The sequence below is a fragment of the Tachypleus tridentatus genome, chromosome 13, assembly GCF_004210375.1.
Source record: "Tachypleus tridentatus isolate NWPU-2018 chromosome 13, ASM421037v1, whole genome shotgun sequence".
NCBI lineage: Eukaryota > Metazoa > Arthropoda > Merostomata > Xiphosura > Limulidae > Tachypleus > Tachypleus tridentatus.
In genome coordinates, this window is record NC_134837.1 from 183,445,143 (window position 1) to 183,472,583 (window position 27,441).

Consider the following 27,441-nt stretch of genomic DNA (forward strand, 5'->3'; position numbering starts at 1 on the left):
TGGTTTCTTCTGTTTACATTACTTATCATTATTGCAAAATCTAAAAGAATGCAAGGTCACCAGGCTACTTTTGAATTTGAAAAAATCTTGCACAACACTCAGAATATTTTAAATGCAGAATATTGTATGTTAGAATACTTCAGCCCACATTGAACATCAATGTTAACATTCCTTTCCTACTGATGATGACAACAAATAGTAAGTATCTTTGATGTTTTCACTTCTCATTCATCATTATCACAGTAACCTTGCTGTAAACTAGAACAAGACTGTAAAACGTTTTATTAATTATACAAGTAATCAAGATAGTAAATTTAGTTATTTTTCTCTATTAAGTAAAAAAAACACAAAATATTTGGATGTAATTAATTTCATTTTATGGGAATGCATTTCAATTATGTTTCCTGAAGTTACTTTTAGTTCAGAACTTTTTGTTTTTTCTTAGCAGGTGTACAAGAGCAATTGGTCATTGGAGAAGAATACTGCCTGACAGTGAATGCAGAGCAAGCTGGAAGTGGTGCTGTAACATGTAGAATTACAAGTACTACAGGAGTAGATTCAGACCTAGATATACAGGTGGAGGACAATGGTGATGGTACTTTTTCCATATACTATAGCTTGAAAGATGCAGGAGAATATACCATCAGCATTAAGTTTGGTGGCCAGCCTGTGCCTGGGGGAAAATTTACTGTCAGCGTAAGTACATCATTATTTGTAGACTGTCGTGATATATGTTATATTAATTCTTAAGTTCAAAGAAAAGTCAAACCTTAACCTGATAAAAACCTGCTATTTAGCACTTAAATAGCAATCTATGGTTCTGGGGTACTAATCCTTTCATCAAACATTCTCTCCCTTTCAGCTGTGGGATTGCTAAATTATGACAGTTAATCCCAATTTTCATTGGTAAAAGATTAACTCAAGAATGAGGAACTGGTGGTACTGACTAACTGACTTCCCTTTAGTGGCAGTTAGAGAAGATAGGTCTCAAGTAGCTTTCATGAAACTCGACAAATAAACGAAAATTTAAAACTTAGCTTCATACATTACATCACAACTGATGTTTATAGCTGTATATGTTAACAATTTGTATTTTCTGTTTAATACTGTGCTAAACTTTCAAGTCAGTTATACCTATAAATTCGATAGTGAGTGAGCTTCATTTCAAAATTTGAATTGTGTGTTATTATTGAAGTTAAGGGTTTCATGCTAGAAAACAACCATGAAAAAAGAAACTGTTTCAAATACAAAAATCACTTTAGTATTTTTAGTGTTAATGAAAGAAAAGAGAATTTAAAGCACTGTACCTTTAATTATTATTTTAATTTTGATAATTATTTTGGTTAATACTAACTTAGTCAGTCAGATGTGAGTGCTAATATTTATGTTGCTGAGAAAGCAGAAAAGTTATTTGTTACCAAACATTAAAGATGTAGGCTGCCAAGAAATGTTTTTTTCTGAACCATGCTGTTACAAGGGTTAGTTTCTTGTAAACAAAAGTAGTTTCATGGTTAAAAATTTACTTTTTTTGTGAAATATAGTTGAAAACTAATTTGGGAAAAAAGAAAAAAGGTCAGTATGATTGAATTGAATATGAGTTAATTATATTTGTACATATTCAAACTTAAACAAAAAGTAAGAAGTTAGAAAATTAGTTTTTCATCACTTGATGTTTAAATTTAAAAATGGGAAATTTGTGGTTTTTTAATCTCGTAACTTTAGTAGCATTTTGTTTTTTTAAATTTTGATATTAGGAAGCAATTCTTCATTCTAATTAATGTTGGTTTTGAGGAAGTCCTGACTAAAGGGGCCCAGCATGGCCAAGCGTGTTAAGGCGTTCGACTTGTAATCTGAAGGTTGCAGGTTTGAATCCCAGTCGCACCAAACGTGCTCACCCTTTCAGCCGTGGGGACATTATAATGTGATGGTCAATCCCACTATTTGTTGGTAAAAGAGCAGCCCAAGAGTTGGTGGTGGGTGGTGATGACTAGCTGCCTTCCCTCTCGTCTTACACTGCTAAATTAGGAATGGTTAGCACAGATGGTCCTTGAGTAGCTTTGCGCGAAATTCAAAACAAACAAGCAAACCTGACTAAAGTGAAAAAAAAATTAGTAGTCAATTGAAGATAGATTTTGAATAATATATAAAAAATATCTTATGAGTATAAATCATAAAGATATTGGTTTTTGACACAGAATGAGCAGACTGATTGGTGTTACATTTTAACAATAGAAAAACTAGGCTCTACCTGTTAATAATACATTTTTCATCAGTTCTTGGGGCTCTTCTAAAAGCAGTGGTTTGAAGACAAAGATTTGGTTTATGTGAAACTTGTTTTTGACCAATAAACTCTTGTATTTGTTCTTATGTTGAGTAATCAATTCAATGTAGCATTTATGTAACTTACACAAATTTTAAAAGTGAGCTAGCTTTATGTGTTTGTTGAATAGTTTACATTTTAGTTGTATGTGAAAGTTACTGATTGCTACACAATTCACTAAAAGTTAAAAGCAAAGTAGTCCTGTTAGGTCTTGTAAAAAAAAACAACTTTTAATACTATCACAGGAATAGAAATAATGAAATAAAATTACATTCACTCAAGGGAAAGATACCATGAGGATTAGATTCCATCATGTAAAGTTGTACATCCTCATGAATGTTTTTTTTTTAATCCAAACAATATGTTCACTTTCATTGGTTGTAACTAAAGGAATACAGATGCACTCTGAATTGGGAAAGCCAACTAAAATGATGAAATTCCTCAAACAGTTAAATTATTTTCGAAAGAAGGAATGTAATATTTTGATCCTTGTATCAGTCTTTATAATGGTAAAATAATGGGACAGTTACGTAAGTTACAGTATGCATGCCATATGGAGGTGAGTATTGGGTTTCTGAGCTCCACTTGGTAATAATCATAACCTGGACTTTGTTGCTAACAAATTTTACCAACAGATAACATACATTTAATGGACTAGACTACCATGTCAGTCTCCAAATGTAATTAGAGTTTGGTATCTGTTCAAATGGGCCTAAGTTGTATCTCTGGGTTGGAAGAGGTCTGTTTGATACACTATTTGTATCAAACAACTGTTGGCCATCATGAGTTGTACATTATAGACGTTTGCTGTATCATAATGCTTGAGAAAGTGTGGTCATTTCTCACAGAATTCCTTCAGTGCACTACCATCAAGAATGTAATAAGGTACTCTTAGCTCTTTACTGTTATCAGTGGATTAGGTCCAAATCATCTGAAACAGACCCACACCACTATTCACAGCTCAGATGCCACATTTCTATAAGTCATTCTCTAGGTTGCAATCACATCCTTGCTTCTCCATCTGAAAGGAGATAGGCCTTTACATAAGACAGTATGAGAACTGAAAGCTTTCACTAAGCTGCACAATGTTTTATATGTTTAGTAATGCTGTGTTTGTGTGTATGTATGTACAAGTACTTATAATGCACACACTGTCCATTACATTACCTACAATAATTTATTATAATTTGTTTTAAGTACATTTCCCCTTCTAAGACATTTCTGTTATTAGGTTGTAGCAAAGTATTGTAAATTTGTTTTATTAAAGAAATATATGTGTATTAATATGTAACTTGTATTTTATAAACTTTAAATTTTAAAATTTTCTTGGATGTCTGTTACATTGTGTAAATGCTACTTTCTGAGCATAGCATTAAGACCATGAGAGAAAGACATTTTATCACAGTAGATCAGAGGTCCCTATAAATATAACAAAAAGGAACTAGAAAGATAGTATATATCAAGACCAAAAACTCGGTATCTAAGCTTATTTCAGTTTTTGAAGAAGCAATGTGTCAGAATGATTTTAGAAACCATGGTCAGAGTTTACTGAGTTATCAATAATGCAGGGAAGTATTACGTGTTCAGTCAGTTTGATAAGTACTGCAGAGTATAATAATGAGGTAATTTAGATTCACTGAACTTGGTGCTTTCAATTCTGTTATTATATAGAGCTATTTGCATCCTGTATGCCTATACAAGCAACCACGGATTAAGGCATGGGCTTACCGGACTGAAACTCAGGACCTTACACTAATTAGGGGGCCCAAAGCTATGACTAGAAATGTATTGCACGTAGGGGTTTTTTCTCGAGGGAGTTCCTATAAGTTGAAAAGTTTAGGACCGGTAAAACCCTTAATCCAGCCTTGTATACAAGCTTTACTGTTACTAATAGCTTTTGCTGTTTAGAACATCTTTGGGATTATAAGAGATTGTATATCTTTACAGCATATCTTAACCCATGTATAACATAACATTTAAGGACAACAAGGGACCTGTTGGTCAATCTGTACTGGCCCATCTGTTAAACTGTACATGTGTATATAAACTCTAAGACATTCCTTATTATTTGGATATTTATCAATGATTCCTTTAAATTTATTACTTCTGACACATCTGAGGGCAGTTGTCTTAGCTGAAGATGAATCCCACCCTGCAAAACATTTATATTTGTGTCCCCTAAGAACAATTACACAATGCATGGGCAACATAACCTTCTAATTAAGATTTACACATAATAAAAAAATAAAGCTATCTTAAACACATTTCAAAAATGAATTTATCATAATACAGGATTAAACAATAATCAAAGAAACTTGTCATTACATGAAAACCTTCCACAATTCAGCAGTCCCTAATTCAAAAACTCTACCTGTAAAATACATGCTACAAAAATACTTTTTAACAATGACTGTAACATAAGACCTTTTAAAAAAAAATCTTCTAGTACAGAAAGTTAATACATAAGTACATTCTTGTATAGACAAAAAAAGAGGTAATTACATGTGCAGACACACTCAAAACCTTTATCACTGATGATATATAAGAAAACAACCTGTAATAACAAAGATCTGCTTCCTAGACCAGTGACTCAGAAGTAAGAATGAAAGCCAATAATGTTAAAGTGTTAGTTTGTATACCTGTAGTGGGGACAGTACAGATAGATAGTATAATGTGTTCAACAACAAACATAAAACTACCCCCATAGAGAAGAGAGGTAGTTAAAATGCTGTGCTGATATTTAAAATAAATAATTTTTTTTACATTAATCCAAACGTAATCACTGAAATGCTAAAAACACTTTCATGATAAGCACACTGTCAAACCATTTGACAATGATTGAAAAAGTTAAAGAATCATAAAGCCTTAATCAGAATAACTACACACTTATAAATATATATATTCACTAAAATGTTTTATCAAACTATATACAGTTTAGTGTTTCACCATGTGCCTCACCTGACTTTGTTGGAACTCATTTCTCACATCCAGTGTCTTTTTTTTTTTCACCAATCAAATGGCAACAGGTTGAACACCATCTAGTCTTGTGACTGATGTTTTCAGCTAAGCTGGTGTCTCTTTGTAATGGATTTTCAACTGTGTAAGCAATATAACAAAATTTAGGAGTACTTCATAATGAGGAATGAAACAAACATTTTCTAAAGGAACATTAAGATAGCCAGATATATTCAGAATTTGATCTTTCATACAGAACTCCAAATTTCAGTGTCAGGTAGGTGAGGCAAATTCCATCAAGAACCCGGAGACCTCCAACTCACTGAGCTTCTGTAGGTCTCTGCTTAAATAACTGCCTCTTGCCATTCTGTTCTCCCCTCCTGGAATTCTTCCCTATCTACTTTTAATATATTCAGGTGAACTAATTTTCACACAAAAATTAGACATGCCCACTTAATAACAGGAGTTAAACAAGAAGTTTATAGAATAATCTGAATTTGAAAACTCATCTGAGTTTTAGTTAAGTGAAAACGTCTGTTTTCCAATCTCAAGCTGAATCTCTACCAAATTAGTCATGTTGAATAACTAATAAGACTATGAAAGGATAATTGCTTCAGTCTTGTATTTTTTTCTCCTGCGAACTCATTACCATGTGACTTTTGTTCTCTAACATCATTTGCTGTTTTTAACATTCAGATATCCATTATGGCAGCAAAAGACGTTACAGTCTTTGACCCTTCCAACATTTAAGCGAAGTGGACAACAACGTTAATCCTAAGCAGAGACAGCTATAATCTGCTATGAAGAAACAAGGGAACTTAATTGTTTTCCTGAACCAAATGTTTATGCGAAAGTTACATTGAAATTAACTAAACTAGATGTTGTTGTTTTTTAAATTCTTGTATTACTAAATGCAGGTACAAAAACAACACAAAAAACATGCCATTACATACGCTCACCTACTCTTTAAATACCTAAAGATGGAAACCGATATTTAAAGAAACTACTATGAATTAATTTTAAAATGCTACGTTTTAATATCGCAAAAATTAAATGCTAACTGAGCATAACGAATGAAACTTTATATATTTGGGTATGAGAATGTTCGTGCAACACAAGCCACGTGTTACAAATGTGACACGTGCATGTAGTGTGCACTGGTATTTCATCTTGAAAAGTGGAATGTTATTAGTTCGAGTCATCTCGTTTTCAAAATGATGGAACATGTTTATAAAACAACCTTTACCATTCCACCCACTCTGTCTGACTCACTCACACCATGTGAAGATTATTCTACTGGGACGTTTAACTGAGCGACCTCTGTTGATATATAGAGCAAACTTCCGGCAACTGTAGCCGGCCTACTTTACCACTCCTAGCTTGCTGAGAGCACTAGTGAATGGTTTCAGGATTTTCAGCTGTAGAAGTTATAAGTTAAGCCCAGTGTAATGTTACTAGCGGCTGTATGTACTACACTCATGTTAAAAATAGAAGTAAGAGCTTTAATTTAACAACGGTTTGTAGTATTTCAATGTGAGCGAAAATAAAGCAAACTTTAATCCTTAAGATAGAATCATTTCACGAAAAGTATCAATCTTTCCAAATATATAGGAATTTCTTGAGAAAAAACAAGTCTTTTTGTGTGCTTGTGTTGTTGTTAATTTTCCTTTTTTAAAAATACATAAATATTCGGTTTTTTTAGTGAGATTAATGCTGTTAAAAGAGATGCGTAAACAGTTTATTTTGTCAAAGAAAATCCTAAAGTAATTGAACTAGCGTAAGTGAGCTTTTGACAAATAGATAGACGATTGTCAGAAATACAAAGAGAAAAGGTAACAGACGGTTTTATAAATATATGAAACAACCATAATAATTCGATGATAAAGTAAGTGAACTATATATGGATAGTTTGGCTTGTGAACTGAAATTCTAAAGTAATTGAATAGGCCTAACTGGACTTTTGACAAGGGGAAAATAACTATATATATAGTGTTTATGATATGCCTGTGATCTTTGTAGTGTAAATAATTTGTACATACGTTTTAACTAGTTTCGGCTATATATATAAGTATATTATTTTGAAAACAAGTGGAGTGAGTGCTGTTCGTTGATTTTTTAAGTTATCGCTAAGAAATCCATACACCTGCTGTAAAATAATTCTAAGTCCGACAAAACATACAATATATATATCTTATTGCTATATAAGTTAAAGACTTTAGTTGACAACTGGTTAACCTTTGACTGTTAACGAGCCATAGCCATGATTTATACAGTGGTAAACAGCGTTAGAAGAAAACGTGAACGACAGCGGAAATAGTAGTAACAACAATGTAGAGATTACAATTACGCTATACAACCACGTCAGGTGATTTTAATGAATCGTCAGAAAGAAAATATCAACTTGGGTTAAAAAACAGTGAACTATATGACTGTTAAAAACAGCAACTAGAGAGAGAAGAAAAGACAGAGAAGAGGGAAAGAAAGACTAAAAGGAAAATGACAGAAAGTAAAGTGAAGAGATGAAAAAGAGGACAAAAAGGAAAGATTGGAAATAGAGAGAATAAGAACATAAATCGAGATAGCAAAATTCACCCAACCAAAGGAAGTAGTCAGGAGCAGTCGACCCAAGCTGCCCAAATTTTAAAAGAAAGATCACATGAATGCTTTTCTTGAGAGATGTGAAAGATTCACCCAAGAGTCAGAACTGGGACAAAGGCACTGGGCAATCCGTATCGGCCTACTTCTCATAAAAGAAAGGCCTACAAGTATATGTAGACATGATGCAGATTCTACAAATTATGACAAAGTAAAAGTGGCTTTACTGAAATCATATGAACTTACTGAAGAGGGTTTCTTTGGAAACTTAGGGGAGTTAAAACAGACACTGGAGAGAATGTATATCAGTTTGGTGCACATCTGCAGCGATATTTTACCAGGTGGGATGGCATTGCCATGTGTGAAAATAGTTTTCAGGGACTCGCAGACTTATTAGTACAAGAACAGTTTATGACCACATAGAGGAGATGATAAAGCTGTCAGAATAGTGTATGGAAGCTCATGGAGGTAATATAGTTAGCAAGTTCAAGAATATCCAGTTAAATTCGACACCAGTGATAGTTTACCAGAAGCAGGAGATTATGAAAGGTGACGGTAGGTTAATAGACAAAAGGGATAAAAAATGCTGTGTTTGTTATAAAATGGGACACATTGCAAAGTAGTGCAAGTCCGTTACCAACAAACAATAGCAGAAATTTGAAGATAAAGACAGTACTGGTAAGAAGCAAGAAAAGAGATACTGGCACTGTGGATGCTGCTGCAAGAAGAAAGAGAATAAAGACTGCTTGTCAAATTCAGTGCAAGAAAAATTGATCGATCAGTGCACGACTAACGGTTGTCTCAAGCTAGCGAACGGATCAACAGTACCACTGGTGATGGGAGCATGTTAAAAATATCAAAAAGTGCCAACAAACCATAATATGTGAGGGTTATGTTGAAGATTATAAAGTGAAGGTCCTACGAGACACTGGTTGCAATGAGAACCAGTCTAGTATTCAACGATCAGATGGAAGGTGAGGTACACCTGTGTAATGAAACAGTGAGAAAGATTCCCATGGCAGAAATAAAGATGGATGCTCCATATTATACAGTAGACCTTGAGACCAGGTATGTTAGGAACCACTGTATAACTTGGTAATAGGAAACATAAAAGGTAGTAAGAATTTAGAGAAACTAGACAGAAAAAAAAGACTGCCAAAGCAGCTACTGTCATCAGAAGAACTAAAAAGAAAAGAAGCAAGTCAAATCTCTTAAAGTCTTAGAAAAACGGCAACGAAAATTTAACGTCCAAGGAACTGTAGAGAGTACAGAAGAAAGACTCATTACCTCAGAAACTCCGGTACAGTGTCTGATAGAAAGTCAAGTACAATACAAAACAGAAAGAAAATTACAAAACAGACAACCAGAAAGGGGTATTAAACCAGACCTATTAAAACAGTTGTACTGGAAATACTTCTACAATAACAAAACCAAAGGTCGACATTTTCAAGCCGGACAGAAGGTTTTAATTTTGTTATCTACAGACAACCACAAATTTACTGGGCAGTAGAAAAGGCCTTTCACTGTAAAGAAAGTAATCGACAGAATATACAGTAAAGTTAAATATAATTGGATAACTAAGGTCTACCATGCGAATCTGTTGAAGATGTACTTTGAGTGGGAAGAAAACCCAACAGATGTAGCTAATGATCACAAATAGACATGGCAAGTACAGGTGTCATGAAAGCACAATCTGAAGACAATGACTTCATTACAGAAGATAAGGACCCACTAAGACTAAGAGTGCTAATCGGAGGTGAAACGTACAAAGATGTCAAAATAAGTGTCAAGCTGATTAATAAGGAAGAGGAACAAACTCTGCTGTGTCAGTATATAGATAGATTAGGAAATATAAACCTCAAGCAAAACAAGGTCAAGATGAAGACAAAAGATACCGTTAAGGAGACACCTTGTTGGAGACTCTACCCTATGAGAGACAGACGGGGGCACTATAAATGTTGGCTGGTGTAAACTGTACGAGAAGTCTTAGTATGTGAGATAAGAACAGTCTTTGTATATAGCGAATAAATAGTATAAATATTTCTCTTGAAGAAGGGAATATGGTATAAAAGAATGTTTAGTGTAGGTATTACTGATTAATTTATTTTGTGAGTATATATTTTATTTTATTTTTGTTGTTCGTAACGAGAGAGTTAGAAGCAATAATTTTAAATAAAACATTATTAAAAGTTTAGTTACATAAATTGATTAGAGTCGTACACTGTTTTTATAATTTATTGATATCGAGATTATAGAACGTCGCATGAAATTTATTGATGCCCAGGATATAGCGAACAGGCATTAAGTAATAAATATATAAATACCGTGAGATGATAGGGAAAATAAGGAGTAGACGAGAAGTAAAGTTGCGAGAAGGAATTAGGTCTAAGAAAAACGCAAAGTTTGTCGTTGCATGAGTGGAAGGCCTAGCAGTTGATATATATTAGAGTGAGATTAACTACGATGAAAGAAATATGTTTATTTCGTCAAAAGAGTTATAAAGTAATTGAACTAGCTTCAGTGGATTTTGACAAATAGATCTACGATTCTAGAAAATACAAAGAGATAAAAAGAAACAGACGATTTTAGAAGTATAGGGTACAACGGCAGGGGCGTAGATTTTTACACCCGATGGGGGGGGATGATTTTTGGAACCACTTATGTGGACTGTTCAATTTGCAAATTGGTAATCTCTGATTACGTGAACCTGAAAGCTGTAAGCATGCAGTCACAGAGTAATCTTGTTGCCACGATACTTGCATGTATACTTAGGCCTACTGACTGATACTTACGAACTATCACTTCGATCGAAAAGCGTAGAAGCACGCCTATATTAAAGATGTACATTTCGGCTACTGAAAAAGCCTATATCTAGGCCTAATTATGTAATTTGATTGGTAAGAACACGAGAATCACAAGAAGAAACACACAATTTGTAGGCCTGTGATGCAATAAAACAATTCAACAGACCAAACTGTAAGGGGATGATTGTATGCACCATACCCCCACCTAAAATGAAAGGGGATGTATACCTCCATCCCCTAGGATCTACGCCATTGTACAACCGTAATAACTTGTAATAAATGAACTATATTTAGATAGCTGGCCAGGTGGTTAAGGCACTCGACTCGTAATCTGAGGGTCGCGGGTTCTAATCCCCGTCACACCGAATATGCTCACTATTTCAGCCGTGGGGCATTCTAATGTGACAGTTAATCCCACTACTTGTTGGTAAAAGAGTAGCCCAAGAGTTGGCGATGGGTGGTGATGACTAGCTGCATTCCATCTAGTCTTACACTGCTAAATTAGGGACGGCTAGCGCAGATAGCCCTCAAGTAGCTTTGTGCGAAATTCAAAACAAACCAAACCAAACTTAGATATCTTGGCAATAGTAATAAAGAAATAGTTTGGCTTTTCAACTGAAATTGGACCTTTGAGAAGAAGAAGAAGAGAGAGATATATATAATGTTTATGATATTTTCATGATCTCTATAGTGTAAGTAATTCGTTTAACTAGTTCTTAATGTATATATTATATTATTTTGAAAGCAAGTGGAGTGAGTGCTGTTCGTTGAATTTTTATTTTATTTTATTTTATCGCTAACAGTTTGCAGACACGTACTGTACAGGGCGGCTCGTATGTCCCTACCCATCCATTTTTCTTATGTATCCAGTGTATCTGTGTGCTGTCCCTCATTCTCGCTGCATAATATTATGCGACGCCATGTTCTGTGAGACAGTTCCCTCAACATAGCAGGGGTTATTGTTCCAAATGCCGCGGTAACAGCTGCCTTTATCTCATCATCATCATAATTGAATATAACGTAATAACATATGGATGGGTAGGGACTTACGGGCCACCCTGTAGAAGAATCCTAAGCCTAACAGCAACATAATATGTATCTTTACTTATTATACAGGGTATTCGGAAAGTCACTGTGCACTTATATATTTATTAACAGACATGTTTCAATATAAAATACAGGAGGTAAATATGAATGACAATTATAAACAATGTTGAAAATGACCTCCGTTGGCATCAATACAGGCCTGGATCCTTCTTATTTTGTTTCTAAACACCACTATCAGTTTCTGGCTTGGAATAGACTGAATGAATGCTGATTACAAAACTACACAGTGACTTTCGGAACACCCTGTATAAGTAAAAACTTTTAATTGGTAATTGCTGGACTTAATATCTGACATACACTAACTATACCACACGAGAGTTTGAGACACACTGAGGTTACTGTGGGGGACCCACCCCCTTCTTCTCCTGCGTCAATAATTCTCGATAATAATAAAAGATCACCTCTTAGGCGAAACAATTTATAGTGTAAAATGCATTATATATTTAACTGTCTGTTCTAGAAAAGCGTTGTTTATTTAACTTTGAAAATCTGTTTAGTTAGCTAGTCTCTATTCTGACAAAGTGGTCCAAGACTTATCTCGTTTCCTTTGTGACGACAGAGTTAGCGAAAAACGGATTGTTTGAAATGCTTCATTGGTTTACCATTTGTGAAAATTAGAAAAAAAATAGTAGGTGTGAAGAATATCTAACAGTGACAAGAATAACAAAAATGTGACAATGTGTTGAATTACTCATGAATGGAATAAACTAGTCAGCATTTTTATACAGTAAAAAGAAACGGGCAAGACGAGTAGTGACTGAATGGAAAGTGTAAGATGAAAGGCTTGAGAAATGGCAGATAGGAAGGAGAACAGTTGGAATTTGTACACACGCATACAAATAGGTTTTGTGTATCTTTAGCATTTGTGCATTACTCAAATAGATGATTTAAGAATTATGGATTTTAAACTTAACTTTTATTTCTTGGTTTAGAATAGTAAAAAACATCAACTGGAAAATTAATGCATATTTTTTTCAATACTAAGAAAATGTTATAGTCACCATAAACACGGTTCTGTACAGAGACTTGTGGTTGTTGTGCCAGGCTGCTGAGGAGAAAGTTCAAGGTTTGAGTCACAGTACGTTGTGCTGCTAAACACACTTTGCACTTTCAGCTGTGGGGACGTTGTAACCACAACAATAAATTCTTTTGTTTGGTTAACAGTAGCCATTTAGACGGCGACGCTTGGTGACTGACTGCCCTCCCTTTAGTCAGCAGTTCTAAATTTGGATTGACTATTTCTGAACTATAGGGATCTCCTGATTGGCAATTTATTGTTAAGATTGAAATCCCAAGTTGTTTCAACCTTGATTTTTTCCCATTATTATCAGTTTATTTAGGGTGGGCATGAGAAGAGAAAATAAAGTGTTGGGTGTGGAGTAGGGGAGTCAAAGTTAACACTTAGTAAGAGTCACAATGTAGAAAAGTTAAAAGTCCTAAAATATTACATCTCGTGTGGGTAGATTGTTGGGGTAGAGTCTTCCAATTAGGGTCTTTCACCCTGTGGACATGCCCTTCTCAAATGATTGGCACTTCTTTACGTTGGGAAATTATATGCTTAATTTACAGCAAAGTCCCTCAGTGGAACAGCGGTATATCTACTGGCTTAGAACGCTAGAATCCGGGTTTCGATCCTTGTGGGGGCAGAACACAAGTAGCCCTTTGTGTAGATTTATGTGTGATTAATTACAAACAAAGTTTACAGCAAGACCCCGTCATTACACTTTAGTGTTTCTGTTGCTATTTAAGTCGTGTGTGTTTACTGTTCCCATTAATAACTCGCGCCTTAGCTGTTTTGTAACTGGTGTTTCGTTTCTGTAGTTGACCTTCCAGTTTTATTATACCGTTCCATCAAGCAATTTAATTACTTACTTCATCAATTGCCATTCGTTCGACAGAACCTTTTCTAATAAGAATATTTCTAGAAGTGGTAAATTTAGTATGTTACCGCACATTTTGAACACTTAACGATAGATGATGATTTATTAAATATTTCACATTCTGAAGGAAAAAATATAAGCGCGTGTAGAAGACTTAAGTTCACTCTTGAAAAAGGGAGTAAAAAACAGAAAGACTTTCGAAGTGTGGAAACTGATGCTCGCCCTGTAGAAAAACACGTTTTCATCGGCTCTTTAATTCTGGTGTATTTTTGGAGCGGCATAAATTTGACTTTCACTCGTGATGTGTGTGTATATATATATATGAGGTTTTGTTTTTAAATCTTAGAGGTGGAGAGAGTATACAAGTCACACTTGTCATTTAAATCCACCGTCTGGCATCATCTTTCTTACCTTGTGGTAAAGGCTTCTCTACATGTAATTATATATTTTTTAAGACTGCGCATGCTTAATTCGCACGTTTTACAGAGCGCTTTGAAAGCATGGCGCAGACTGGATATTAATAAATAAGTATACTTGTCTCTCTGTGTGTGCATATATGTAAACGTAACGGTTGGTTTATTTTAAAACCATTTATACGTATCATATTTATAACCTCGTATTTTCGCTAAGCCTGAAACTTCCTGTCAACGATTACTTTTGACGTTAAATAGATTCTTGGTGTGAAGATATTTTGAAACAGAGTAATGACCTTGTGTTCTTCCTTGGTGGAATCTGATTACTTATCATGTTTTTAATTGGTGTTTCACTTGGTCAGTTAGCTGTTTAAAATGAAAAATGGTAAAAACATAATAGTTTGTGAAATAGTAGTTTGCATAGAATTATCTAAGAATTAGCAACGTGTCCAACGGTACAGATCCTGGCGAAATACATTCCAGCATAGGCAAGTGGTTAAGTCGATTGACTCGCATTCTAAGGGTCGTCGGTTCAAATCCCCGTCCCCCCAAACATGCTCGCCCTTTCAGCTGTGGGGATGTTATAATGTAATGGCCAATCTCACTATTAATTGTTATAAAAGCAGCCCATGAGTTGGCGGTGGACTAATTTTGTAGGCTAATTGAATGGAATAAGATCTAAGAAACTACGGCACGTGCGCAACACTTTTTATGAGAAAATGTAACTAAAATCATGAAACGTTCGGGTATTTACTAAAGCCTGCGTTAACTTTAGGATTTGAGGTCATATTGGAACAAATCTCGTCGAGTGTGTGCTAAAAACATATTGTTTTATACATTTTTCTGTTATTGAGTAAAAGCTATAATAAATTAACATTTTAAAGGGGATACCACTTGTCATGAATTAAGGCCAATATGGTTCTGAAATAAATAAATATTCTAGGGTACACAAATACTCTTTTAATGGTTGGTGGTGCCACGGGTATACTACAGGGTCATTCTCTGGTTCTCAATTACCTATTGGATAACTAAAACATCAGTACCAGGGTGATGATACATCTTCGTTACCAAACGTTGGTGAAATCTAACTTATGGGTGATATGGAAGTACGAAACTCGTGAAGAGCTAAAACATTAAACACGTGATGTTTCTTTATGTAAACTTATGGTAGTGATAGTAGAAATAGGAGTTTAGGTTGTATCTAAAGAAATGTTCAATGCAAGTTTAAAGAGGTTGTAATTTCATTGTATAGGTCACTGATTAGGCCACATTGGGAATACGGTGTTCAATTTTGAGCTACTTACCTTAGAAAGGGCATTGAATTGTTGGATATGATTCAGAGGAAAGTTACTGGAATGGTGTATGAATGGTTGTCATACAAGGAGAGGGTGAAATCTCTCGGATCATTTTATTTTGAAAAAAAAGTTAGAGGGGATCTGATTGAGGTGTTTCAGATTATAAAGGGAATTCCTAACAGGGTGGTTGACCTTTGGAATGAGTTACCTTCAGATGTCGTAGAGGCAGTAAATTTAAGTGAGTTTAAGAAAAAACTTGATAAGCATATGAATGATAAGAGCTGACTTTAAAGTGTTTTTAATAATTTATTTATTAATGGTATTAATTTAGTTTGGGGATGGAACGACTGAGATGGATCAATAGGACCCATGTTGTCCCAAAACGTTATGTTTTGGTGGATAGTGAAGTATGAAGCTCATAAAGAGTTGAAATAGTTAATAGATCTTGTTCTTTATGTAAAGTTATGAGCCAGTCATGTTGTCTTAGTTGTTAAAGGTGCATTCACACGGAGATTATAATAATTCGATTGCTGTGTCTTTAAAACTCAAAATGACCAAACTCAAGGTCTTGGTCACAGTAGAGTCATGATGGTTCTATTAATCTCCTGATTAGGTGAAGTCTATATTTTAACTCGTACATTATAATAATTTCCCCGAAGACCACCTGAACGTGTCGATCGTTTTAACCACTCGCACCATTGTACAGTAATGTGTTGTTTGTCAGGCAGTAGATAGCCCAGTATGGCCAGGTGGTTAGGGCGCTCGACTCGTAATCTGAGGGTCACGGGTTCGAATCTGCGTCACACCAAACATACCCGCCCTTTCAGCCGGATGTGGGGGCGTTATAATGTGACGGTCAATCCCGCTATTCGTTGGTAAAAGAGTAGGCCAATAACTGGTAGTAGGTGGTAATGACGAGCTGCCATTCCTCAAGTCTTGCACTGATAAATTAGGGACAGTTAGCGCAGATAGCTCTCGTGTAGCTTTGCGCGAAATTTAAAAAACAAGAAAAACAGTCTGTAGACACCTAAAATGACATTACTTAAGGGGATTCTTAATGTTACAAATTGTACTGTTATGACGTCAGTAAAACGTGCGCATGGCATGAATCACGAGAATAATTGTACACTATGTAAGATACAACAGAGCATGACACATGAACATCAAAAGCAAGAAATGGAAATATTTGTTACTCTTAATTTTAGTTTTATTTACTCTTGAAACAGAAAACTTTCTAGGACTTTGCAAAAGTGCATCTGGAAGTAATAGGTTCTATTGTACGAACAGAATATCGTTTCAGGTTGTAACCAAATATAATTAATAGCTGGAGTATCGTGTTCTTGAACACAAGACAAAACGGATGCCGGGAATATTTAAGATTGGGTATCAGTGTGCAAAGTTTGCGACATATTTACGTATTAGTGTACAAAACCCACCATGAAATACTTGGATATCACGATGCAGTTGTCGATAACAAATAAATTTAACCAAGTAAAATGTTGGTATAAATTATTCTTTGCTTTCACTCACAAATTAGTGTACTAAATAGGCTTACAGTCGGTTCTTAAAACTGTAAGCATGGAATAGACATCTTTGTTCATGTATGTAAAACACTGTATATATAATTAGTCTTTATTACAATAGGCTATTGTAATAATCTTTCACATGTTAAATAGTGAAGTTGTCTGAGATAAATACTTTTTTGTGTGTAAATAAACACCATTTAATTGCGTGTATGTATGTGTTTCTCGCGATCTCTTGTGTATTCCCGAGTATCGGTAAAATTTGATGAACTAGCACATATATTGTATTTCATTGATTGAATGTGTGTTTTATTGAAGAAATGCCCTGCAAACTGTATATCGTTGAATTCAGTACAAATAAACCTGGATCAATTAGCCCTTTGAAGTAGAAATAGCAGGCATAACAAATAATACCACTATGCAATGTCTTAAAACTTACAATAAATGTTCAGTATATTTTTTTCTCTGATAAGACCTTGTTGAAAACATGCTGTGAAAATTTTCAAACGTCCGTTTACCAAGTTCAGATTTTTGAAGATATCGAACAGAAGAAACATCATAATAAAATTAATAAAGTTTACTGATTTTATTGAAGTTGTGAAACATGTTTGGAACATTGTAGATGGCGCTGATGTTTTTAAATATTATATAAGCGTGTTCAACAATGGAGTTTTTCTAATCTGCTTCCAGTAAAAGGGAGCAGGAGTCGTCTGCGACGCGTCAGTTTTTTTCTATAAATAACCTTAAAATACTCTAGAGAGAGTCGACTGTCGTCATGTTAATCGCTTCACATAACGAAAGAATTATGTACCGTGAATAATGTGTGTATTCAGTTTAAACTTCTGAGTATTTAGTTTATGCAAAAGTCTGAAGTTTTGAAGTTGAACACGTTGCTTAAAGTGATTGGAGACGCGACAAAAGAAATATATAACAAAAAAGAAAAACTTTTAAATATCTTCACCCTTATTCGCGAGGATATTTATTTTAATGTAAGTATACGGACATGTAACTGAACATGTTATGTTATTGAATAAAAAAAAGAAATATTTTGTATATGAAACTACATTTCTTGTACATGATTCATGTTGTTGTCTCGAACAAGGGTAATATTTCAGAGTTTATACTGATGTGTTTGTGTGTGCGCTAAACCCTTCATGTAAACATGGCATTAAATAGGAAACTAAGCTGGACATGAACTCTTTATTAGCATGCCAGTCTGAGAGTTCAAAGGTTCATGGCTTGCTTCCCTTTGTCGTAAAAACAACAACAGATGAAAGGCTTTGGGGTAGTAAATGTGATATGAAGATGACAGTCGAATCTCACTATTCTAATAGAGTAACCCAAGAGTTGGCGGTTAGTACTGTCGACTAACTCTCTTGCCTCTAATTATCTGTTCAAGATTAGAAACTCCTGACACAGATAACCATTATGTAATTTTCCACGAATATCCAGAATAAAATAAACAGACCAGGTCGTAAAACGAACTTGTATGTTTTTACTTTACACGCGTCCCTCTTGCACTTCGGATAAGATCACTTATGTAATTCATATTTCAGGTCCTTTGTTAAAAGTTAAGATACTTAGCTCGCCCAACTCCCTGAACGTTTCAGTCATCCAGTGATCAATCTAATTCGAATGTTTTGTAAAAAGTCAGCCATTTTTTCTTCGTGGTGTTTTAGTATCACTGGCGTTCCCATATAAGGCTAACGATAACCGAAACTTTTCTAACAGTCAGCAGGATGTCACTTTCCCCAACTGCACGTGAGGTACGTGGAGGCTTGTGATTAAAAACGGCTTTGGCAAGTCTACTTTTTATGTTGGCGTTTTAAACTTTATATATATATATTTCCGTATAACATGCAAGACGAAAAGCCGTAATTTTTAAACTTTATGACAATACCGACAGTCGAAGAGATTGGATCCCAAGTTGCACTATGCGCTCGTTTTGACGCAATTGTAATTTTTAAATATTTTCCCGCGAAAAATAAGAGGCTGTAGAAAAGCAAGCTCATACATCATAATTTGTGGTCCTTTTAACTGAAAGTCGGTTTGTTCCGATGGGTCTATGGACTTACAACGCTAAAATGTGGGATTCGATTCTCCGCCAAACTTGAAAGTCGTATTTTTATAGCCACGCTTGAAAGCGCTGACTCATCTGACATGGTGACTTGAGTTTTAGCAAGAGGTCAAGGCAAGCTTTCAAGGTCATCATGTACAATGACGTGCTTTCACTCATGATAACGAGAAATTCACTTGAATTAAAAATGTATTCTCAAGACGATTGGTATGGGTATTAGAACTTTAATTAAAATTAATTACAGAACAACGTTTCCGGCTTCTTAGGTCATCTTCAGGTTAACAAAGATAGTTTGCAACCACACATGCTTTCACTGTTTGTTTACGTGATTTATTTGACGAAGGTTAAAAATACATGAAGGTCAAGGGTGAAATGTTACCTTGCCTTGATGATATTTTCATGGTCTTTGTCTAAATGTTTTGTATGTGAACAACGTAATTGTATTATGTATTAATTAATTAATTAAGACAAACTTGATCCGTAATTGGTATATATTCAACAAATTCAAACACAGTGGTGTAAGGGAACTGGTATTTTAAGATAATTTGATCTTGTTTGCTTCATAAGTCTGAGGATTAAGGTCATAACGAAAAAGCACGTTTTTTCACTTTTGAAAAAGCTGTGCACGCAGGCAAATCTCAACATTCACTTTTGAACTGATGGGAGACAAAGCATGAATAAAGTTGATGTTAAATGTTACTTAACAAGCAGGATATTCTACACTAAACTGTTTGGAATTAATTACACTATCATTCACATTTCAAAATGTGACGTAACTTGTTTTATAGTTTGTTTCTAAATTTTGTACGTAAATTATTCAGATATATTAAAATAATGATAATGAAAACGTTCCCATTTTATAAAACGAGCTGTTAAAAATATATTAAATTTTAAATATAAAATGTTTATCACTCTGGCACAGTGGTATGTTTGCGGATTTACAACGCTAGAAACTAGGTGTAGATATCTGTGGTGGGCACAGCACAGACAGTCCATTTCGTAGCTTTGTGCTTACCTACAAACAGACAGTAACTATCCATAACTGGGCGGTGTTCATTAGCATTGATGTAACTTCACCTGCCTTTCAAGTGGAAGTTCTATTTTAATTTTAAAAAATTACTAGTCCTGCAACTAGTAAGATTAGGTATGTAACATAAGTTAGTTGTTTTTTATCCTGTTAAATTGAATTTTAAAAGTAAATATATTAATACAGAGGGCGTTGTTTTGTTTTATTTATAAAGTTACTTGCTTTTATTATGAGGATAAAAACTTATTTCTTCTATAAATAAATCTCTAAAAGAATTTTCAAACATTTCATGTTTTCTTTCAAATGTTTTAATTTAACATTTGGCTTCCCCACTGCTCGAACCCAGGATCTCTAGTACGCTAATTGAGTACTCTAACAATTTTGCTAGCGTTCATGTTATTCAAATCAACTGGTATGATTACGCTTATATAATGATTGAAGAAATATAACATGGAGCTTAAGGAGGGATGTGTTAAGAAGAGATACCTGATTGCCTGCATTTCTTTAATTACTATTGTATGTTTTAGGACTCTTATATAGTTGACGTAATGCCAGAATTTTCAGAGGGATTTTGCTATTAGCTAAAATATCGACGTCACTCTCTCAGTTTTTGACATTTTTAATAAAACTTTTATGTGTTCCCATAAAAAGGTGAATTTGAAAGACTTTGATCGTTAAACTTTATGTGGTCAAAAGTATAAAAAAGAAAAAGGAAGTAGTATTGGAGGAATTCAGAATTGTCCGAATTCGAGAACGTTAATAATCAAAATAGTTTTGATTGATCTAATATGAATGAAGGACTGAAATTAACCATGTGTAATCGCACTAAACCTTGAACTGAAGCCTAGGACATTCGAGTTTGGCAACCATATCAATATGTCGTCTTGATGGCTGAACTGAATGGGGATGAAACTGACACCAAACGACAGTGACGTTTATCACCACGCATAGCTAGGGTACGTACTTTTGCATTAAACGAACAGTTCGTGTGCTGCAGCTCAAAATAGTAGAATGGGGTGTCCACACCCCCAGTTATAGCATTACTTTTAAACTCAGGACTGATGGAGTATTTTTGTTTGTTCGTAATAAACACGTGTTCACATTAATGAAATGTAGTATTAACAGGACAATTGCAGTAACAACGAACATTTGACACGTGTTTGTTCAGTAACAAACATTTAATTCTTGGACGTTTCGAAATATACATATTCTTTCTTCAGCAAGTGAGATTGAACATGGTAAATTATTAGGCACAGACATATTTAAATTCAAAATTTATAAACTTTGTTCCAAGATAACAGAGACTACATGTTTCGACGTCCCTTCTGAAAATGGCATGAAGGAGTTTTATACTTAACTATGTTGACCGTGTAAGTTTTAATTATTAATGAAACCATTACTTCACCTGAGTGTTCCGGTGCCTTTGTATTACTTGTAACGAAGGAATATATTTAGGCCCGGCAAGGCTAGATGGTTAGGGCGCTCGATTTGCAATCTGAGGATCACGGGCTCCAGCCCCTGTCACACCAAACGTACGTGCCCTTTCTGCCGTGGGGGCGTTATAAAGTCACGATTAGTCCCACTATTCGTTGGTAAAAGAGTAGCTCAAGAGCGGGAAGTGGTGATGACTAGCTGCCCTCCATCTAATCTTTTACTGCTAAATTAGGGACGGCTAACGCAGATAGCCCTCGTGAAGCTTTGCGCGAAAATAAAAACAAACCAGCCATTCTCTTTTGTTGGTGTTACAGGCACGTAAGTATGATTAGTATTGTATTTGGTACGATGTTAGTCAAAACAAAGTGGCCCGGCATGGCCAGGTGGTTAGGGCGCTTAACTCGTAATCTGAAAGTCGCGGGTTTGAATCCCCGTCACACTAAACGTATATGCCCTTTCTGCCGTGGGGGCATTATAAAGTCACAGTCAATCCCACTATTCGTTTGCAAAAGAGTAGCCCAAGAGTTGATGGTGGGTGGTGGTGACTAGCTGCCCTCCATGTAATCCTTTACTGCTAAATTAGGGACGGCTAGCGCAGTTAGCTATCGTGTAGCTTTGCGCAAAATTCAAAAAGAAACTTAATTTCCTTCTGCCCCTTTCTAATTATCCTTTTTATATGGCCCCTGTATCATTGTTAATTTCCTATCTATTGCTTCTGCCCGTTCATGTTTGCCTTCAGTCTTTTCCAAGCCCCTGTATATGACACTTCTCGTCTAACATCAGTCTACTTGCTAGGAAGTCTGTCTCTTATACACACACCACTAACTAGTCCCGCTAGATGTCAACCGGATTTTAAATGATAGACGCTACTCAAAAAAAAACAACCAAAACATACTCATGTTATGAAGTACATCTGTGTGAAAATTATCTATTTTTATCGTTGCTGTGTTTTAATAATTATAATTATTTTACGTACAAATCTCTGGCTCATGCTGTCTTTAAGAAAGATTTCTGTGGATAATAGGCGTGTTTTCCACATTGGTTCCACCACTTATACATACATCAGACTGGTAAAATCACACGGTCATGGTAAAGTTTATATATATTTAATCCTACGCATTTGGCTAAAATGTTATTGACAGCCCATTAGCCAATCAGCAGAAGTCGGTTCAGCTATTGGATATATTTGGTGCTCGGATATTCTTGAAGCGAAGATATAGCAACCGTTTCGTACTTTGCACTTTTCCATCGCTTCTCGAAGCATACAAACCACACTTCCCTGTCATCGCACCTTGATTGGTACGTAAATTCGTATGTTTTATTTATTTGTGTTTTCCATTAATTCATGTCACATTGGTCAGACAATGGAAATGGAACTAATATTTGCTGTATATTATATATAATGCTTTTAAAATTCTATATTTTGACACACGTGAAGGGTATGACACACCTGTATATTAAATTGTTTGAAAAGTTAATTCAAGTTTTTTGTTGTAAGAACTGTATATTTCAGTGGAAAGTAGAATTTAAAAAACACTAGATATGCTTTTGTTTGTATTTCTTTGGAACTTATTACGATATCATTAGGAACAGTAGACATGTTGTAGAGTTTTTATAGTTTATTTTAGCTTTAAACTTTAACAACTAGAATTAAAGTAGATATACTAAGCCTGTTTTGAAGTTATTGAGAACTGTTAATGGTCAGGAAGAACAGCGCTCGTGTCTCGTGCTCATTTGTTGTAACTATCCCGACGTGGGCTGGGCCTGGCCTAGCGGTTAGCATGTTGATCTATGGATAGAAGGGTTCGGAATTTAACTGTCGGCAAGTTTTCATAAGCGACAGTCATTCTCGTTATTCTGTGAGGAGAAATACATCGTGTGGGTTTCAAAAATGAGTTTAGTCTGTCGTGCCATGAGGGTTAACTGTAATTCCAGAAACCATCGTTCTAAGAGATATTACATAAGTTTAGCAGTCCTGTAGTATGATTCTGTACAGTTTAACATTTTGATGCTTATATTTATATCATGAAGCTATGATTTGAAGAACTTACTGTCGCTACTGTTAATGTTTTGGGTCAGATCTGTTTGGTAAGTTTATTTTAATGCAGCTTTATCACGTGGAGATGCTTCATGTATTTTAGATCTTGTGTTCTCTGGATGACCAGAATGTCTTTAAACAAACACACATTAGAAAAAGAAAGTCGCGGCTTACGAAAAGCAATATACAAATAATAGATAGATGGAAATGTATACACAGTTTGCGGCCATGTTAGTCTTAGGGCATCAGATTAAAATAATGTGTCTTGTTTCATGTTTCCGTGTGAGTGAGGATGCAGTGATAAAAACAACAAAAGACGCTGTAAAAAGTATAAACTTGTACTTAACGGTTTGTTTGAACGATTAGCGTGTTTTGTAGGCTGTTCTGTACAGACACGTCTGTTCCAGTCTTTCAGTGAAATTAGTAAGGGTGGACTTTATCAGAAATGATAATATGTATATTTTTGGATTGGAATAAAAATTCAGTATCAGTGATAGGGTATCAAATAATACCTTTTCCAAGAATTATAGCGACTACTTCATGAGTGTAAAACGTTGCTAATTACTTATACTGGGCCCAACATGGCCAGGTGGATAAGGCACTCGACTCGTAATCCGAGGGTCGCGGGTTCGAATCCTCGTAACACCAAACATGCTTGCCTCTTCAGCTGTGGGGGCGTTATAACGTGACAGTAAAAGTGCGTTGGTAAAAGAGTAGCCCAGGAGTGGGTGGTGATGACTAGCTGCCTTTCCTCTAGTCTTACACTGCTAAATTATGGACGGCTAGTGCAGATAGCCCTTGTGTAGCTTTGCGCAAAATTCTAAACAAACCAAATACTTATGCAGACTTTTTGTGTGTGGTTTTCAGTTGCGAGACGGCTTGGCATGGCCAGGTGGTTAGGGCGCTTGACCCGTAATCTGAGGTTGCGAATTCGAATACCCATCACTCCAAAAATGCTCGCCCTTTAAGCCATAGAGCGTCATAATGTGATGGTCAGTCTCACTTTTCGTTGGTAAAATAGTAGTCCAAGAGTTGGCGGTGGGTAGTGATGATTAACTGCCTTTCCTGTCGTCCTACAATGCAAAATTAGGGACGGCTAACGCGTAGCTTTAAGAGAAATTGAAACAGCATGTGGTTTACTCTTCTAGTCGTCCCCTGCTGATACAGCGGTGAGTCAATGGATTTACAACGCTAAAATCAGGGTTCGATTCCCCTCGGTGGACTCAGCAGATAGCCCAATGTGGCTTTGGTATAAGAAAAACACACGCTACTCTAGTTAAATTAACTAACGAGATTATTGTTGCCTTTGTGAAGAACCACATGATGGACTGTGTTATTTTCACTGCTAGGAATCGAACTGCGGATTTTACCATTTTATCTCCGTACCTCTGACTCACTATGGGAAAAGTAAATAGTGCTCGGATGTTTGAGTTTTTTTTAATATTTGGATAGGGCGTGAGGGTTAAACATTAAACATAGGTATCAAACAGCATAATATATACGTATATATATATATATATATATAATGGAATTAGTAGCAAGTAAGACGAGCGTGGAGGGGTGGTCAGGTGATTTGACACCTATCGTATTTATTACAAGCCAGTTTATGCAGTAACGGAAAAAATATATATATAATTCGGCTTCTATTCCATAGCATTGGTTCAAAGCATCCTCAGGTACGGTTGGAGCCAACTGGTTCTTCAAAGTCCCATACATTACAGCACAACAATAATATATATATTATTTATTTTCATTATATAACAGTTTTCACTGTTCTTTTCCTCGCACGTTGTACGGGAGCTTTCCTATTTGTCAGTAAGTTTCGAACTGTTGATTTAGACCTCAGGCTTAACATTGGTTATAGAAATCACGTCGACTAGAGATCTTTCCTCACGTGCTTCTTTGTTTAGATCTATCTTTTATCTTCCACAAGTCACTGCCCAAGAGGTCTTTCGTACAATACCAGAATTCACAAGTAGGGCTGAACGACGAAAGACCAGTGATTTACCGAAAGCTATTTATATGCAGTGTAAAAGTTTAGACGGTTAAGGTGTAATGCCCGAAAGCTAGTGAAGCACGAAACACCAATACGTGTTTAGATCTGAAATACTATGCCCGCCGGTCTGTAGGCTTACAATGCTAAAATTTGTGTTTCGATACCCGAGATGTGCAAAGCACAGGTAATTCTATAGTGTAGCTGTGTATTATACAAGAAACCAACTAACAGTCAAATAATACGCTATCTTTACACACCTCTGATTTTGAATATGTAATGGGCAAGTTAAGGTGAATTTGAAGAAAACAAATTTACAGCTAATGTGATTTTATCAGAAATTTTAAGCCTTCTTACCCTTCGCCAGCTTTTGTCATTTAAACCGGTAGATGTAGATCATTATTCGGACAAAGTTCTGTTCAGTTGTTTCTTCATATTTGATCAATGTGTTAATTTGACCGTCTTGTTTGTTTATGGAAGTTTTTTACCGACACTTACTTGGTTGAATGACTTCTCTAAGAATTGCTTTTACACATGTTTCTACTCTATGTCGTGTAACTGTTTTCTCTGTGTGTATTTTGTGATGGCTATCTAAATATACTGTTGTAAGGTTTTCTGGTAAAACCTATTTTGTGCGATCCGAGTGATTGGTTGTGAAATTAAGATATTTATTGAGTTGTTTTTGTTTACACCTTTAATGGGTTTGTGGAGCTAGTATCCAACGTAAGAAAGGAATTTGTTCTTGTGTTTGTTTGTCCAATGTCGCGCAAAGGTACTCGATAGTAGTCCACAACTTTTGGGCTACACTTATAAGTATGACCAAGTGGTTAGGGCAGTCGACTTGTAATATGAGGGTCGTGGGTTCGAGTCCCCGTCCCACCAAACATGCTCGCTCTTTCAGCCGTGGGGGCGTTATAATGTGACGGTTAATCCCACTATTCGTTGATAAAATAATAGTCCATCAGTTGGCGGTGGATGGTGATGACTAACTGCCTTCTCTCTAGTCTTACACTGCTAAATTAGGGCCGGCTAGAACAGATAGCCCTCGTGTAGCTTTGCCCAAAATTCAAAACAAATGAACTTTCTTATAAAAATATATAAAAAAAAAAATATTTTTTCCAAATCAGAACGACCTCTACCTCATGGTCGTTCACTTTCTGAGCTTAAATTAATGTAAATAAATCATTTTCCCCGTCAGTTCAATTGAATGTTTAATCTTCTGATGTAAGGATGTTATGAAACCCTAAAGAGCGTGAGTAGGGAGGCTTTGTTAGAACTGTTGCTTTCAAGACGTAATTAGGAAGTCGACCATTATAGTGGGTAATGGCGTTGTAGTGCCCTTAAAGTAAACTTGATTGTTGTCGCCCGAAATCTTTCATTCTTGGACTCCTGTTGGCATTAAATATGTGTTAATCACGTCGTATAGTTAAATTAAGGATACGTCTGAAGGGTGTGGATCTTAAAGAGCTTAGAGTACGTGATTCAGTAGCGTTTGTTGTAAGTGAAGCAGATTCGTGTTCTGCACATGAAAAACTCGATAAGCTTATTAAAAAACGAACTTCTTGTTGAAAAAAAATCCAATCAGACTCAGCTATTCTTTGTCTGTCCAAGTACAATAAATGTTCAAATTAGCTCATAAGATAATTTGTTATTTGTGTTTAAGATAAACAAGACATTTATCAGATAACTCAGATGATAATTAGTGTTATAACTTTATAAGTTATATTTCAGAGGGCAATTAGATATTTGTGTTAGAGGTAAACAAGACATATATCAGATAGCTCAGAGGTTAATTATTTATTTGTGTTAAAGATGAACAAGATATTTATCAGATAGCTCAGAGGGTAATTAGTTATTTGTGTTAAAGACAAAACATTTATTAGATAGCTCAGAGGGTAATTGGTTATTGTTGTTAAAGATAAACAAGATATTCATCAGATAGTTTTATGTATGAAATCATTCAAAATGATTTACTTAATT

At 35.3% G+C, this 27,441-nt stretch overlaps 1 protein-coding gene across 5 annotated transcripts in view; it reads left to right on the forward strand.

The window, feature by feature from the left end:
• LOC143239787 (filamin-A-like) overlaps positions 1–27,441 on the forward strand; it is a 167,363-nt gene that overhangs the window by 90,369 nt on the left and 49,553 nt on the right. For 4 of the 5 annotated variants that reach the window (XM_076481298.1, XM_076481296.1, XM_076481297.1 and 1 more), the window contains one exon: positions 446–696. In XM_076481298.1, the coding sequence (XP_076337413.1) occupies positions 446–696 (251 nt within the window). The remainder of the gene's footprint in view (positions 1–445; positions 697–27,441) is intronic. The other variant, XM_076481301.1, reaches the window with a different exon arrangement.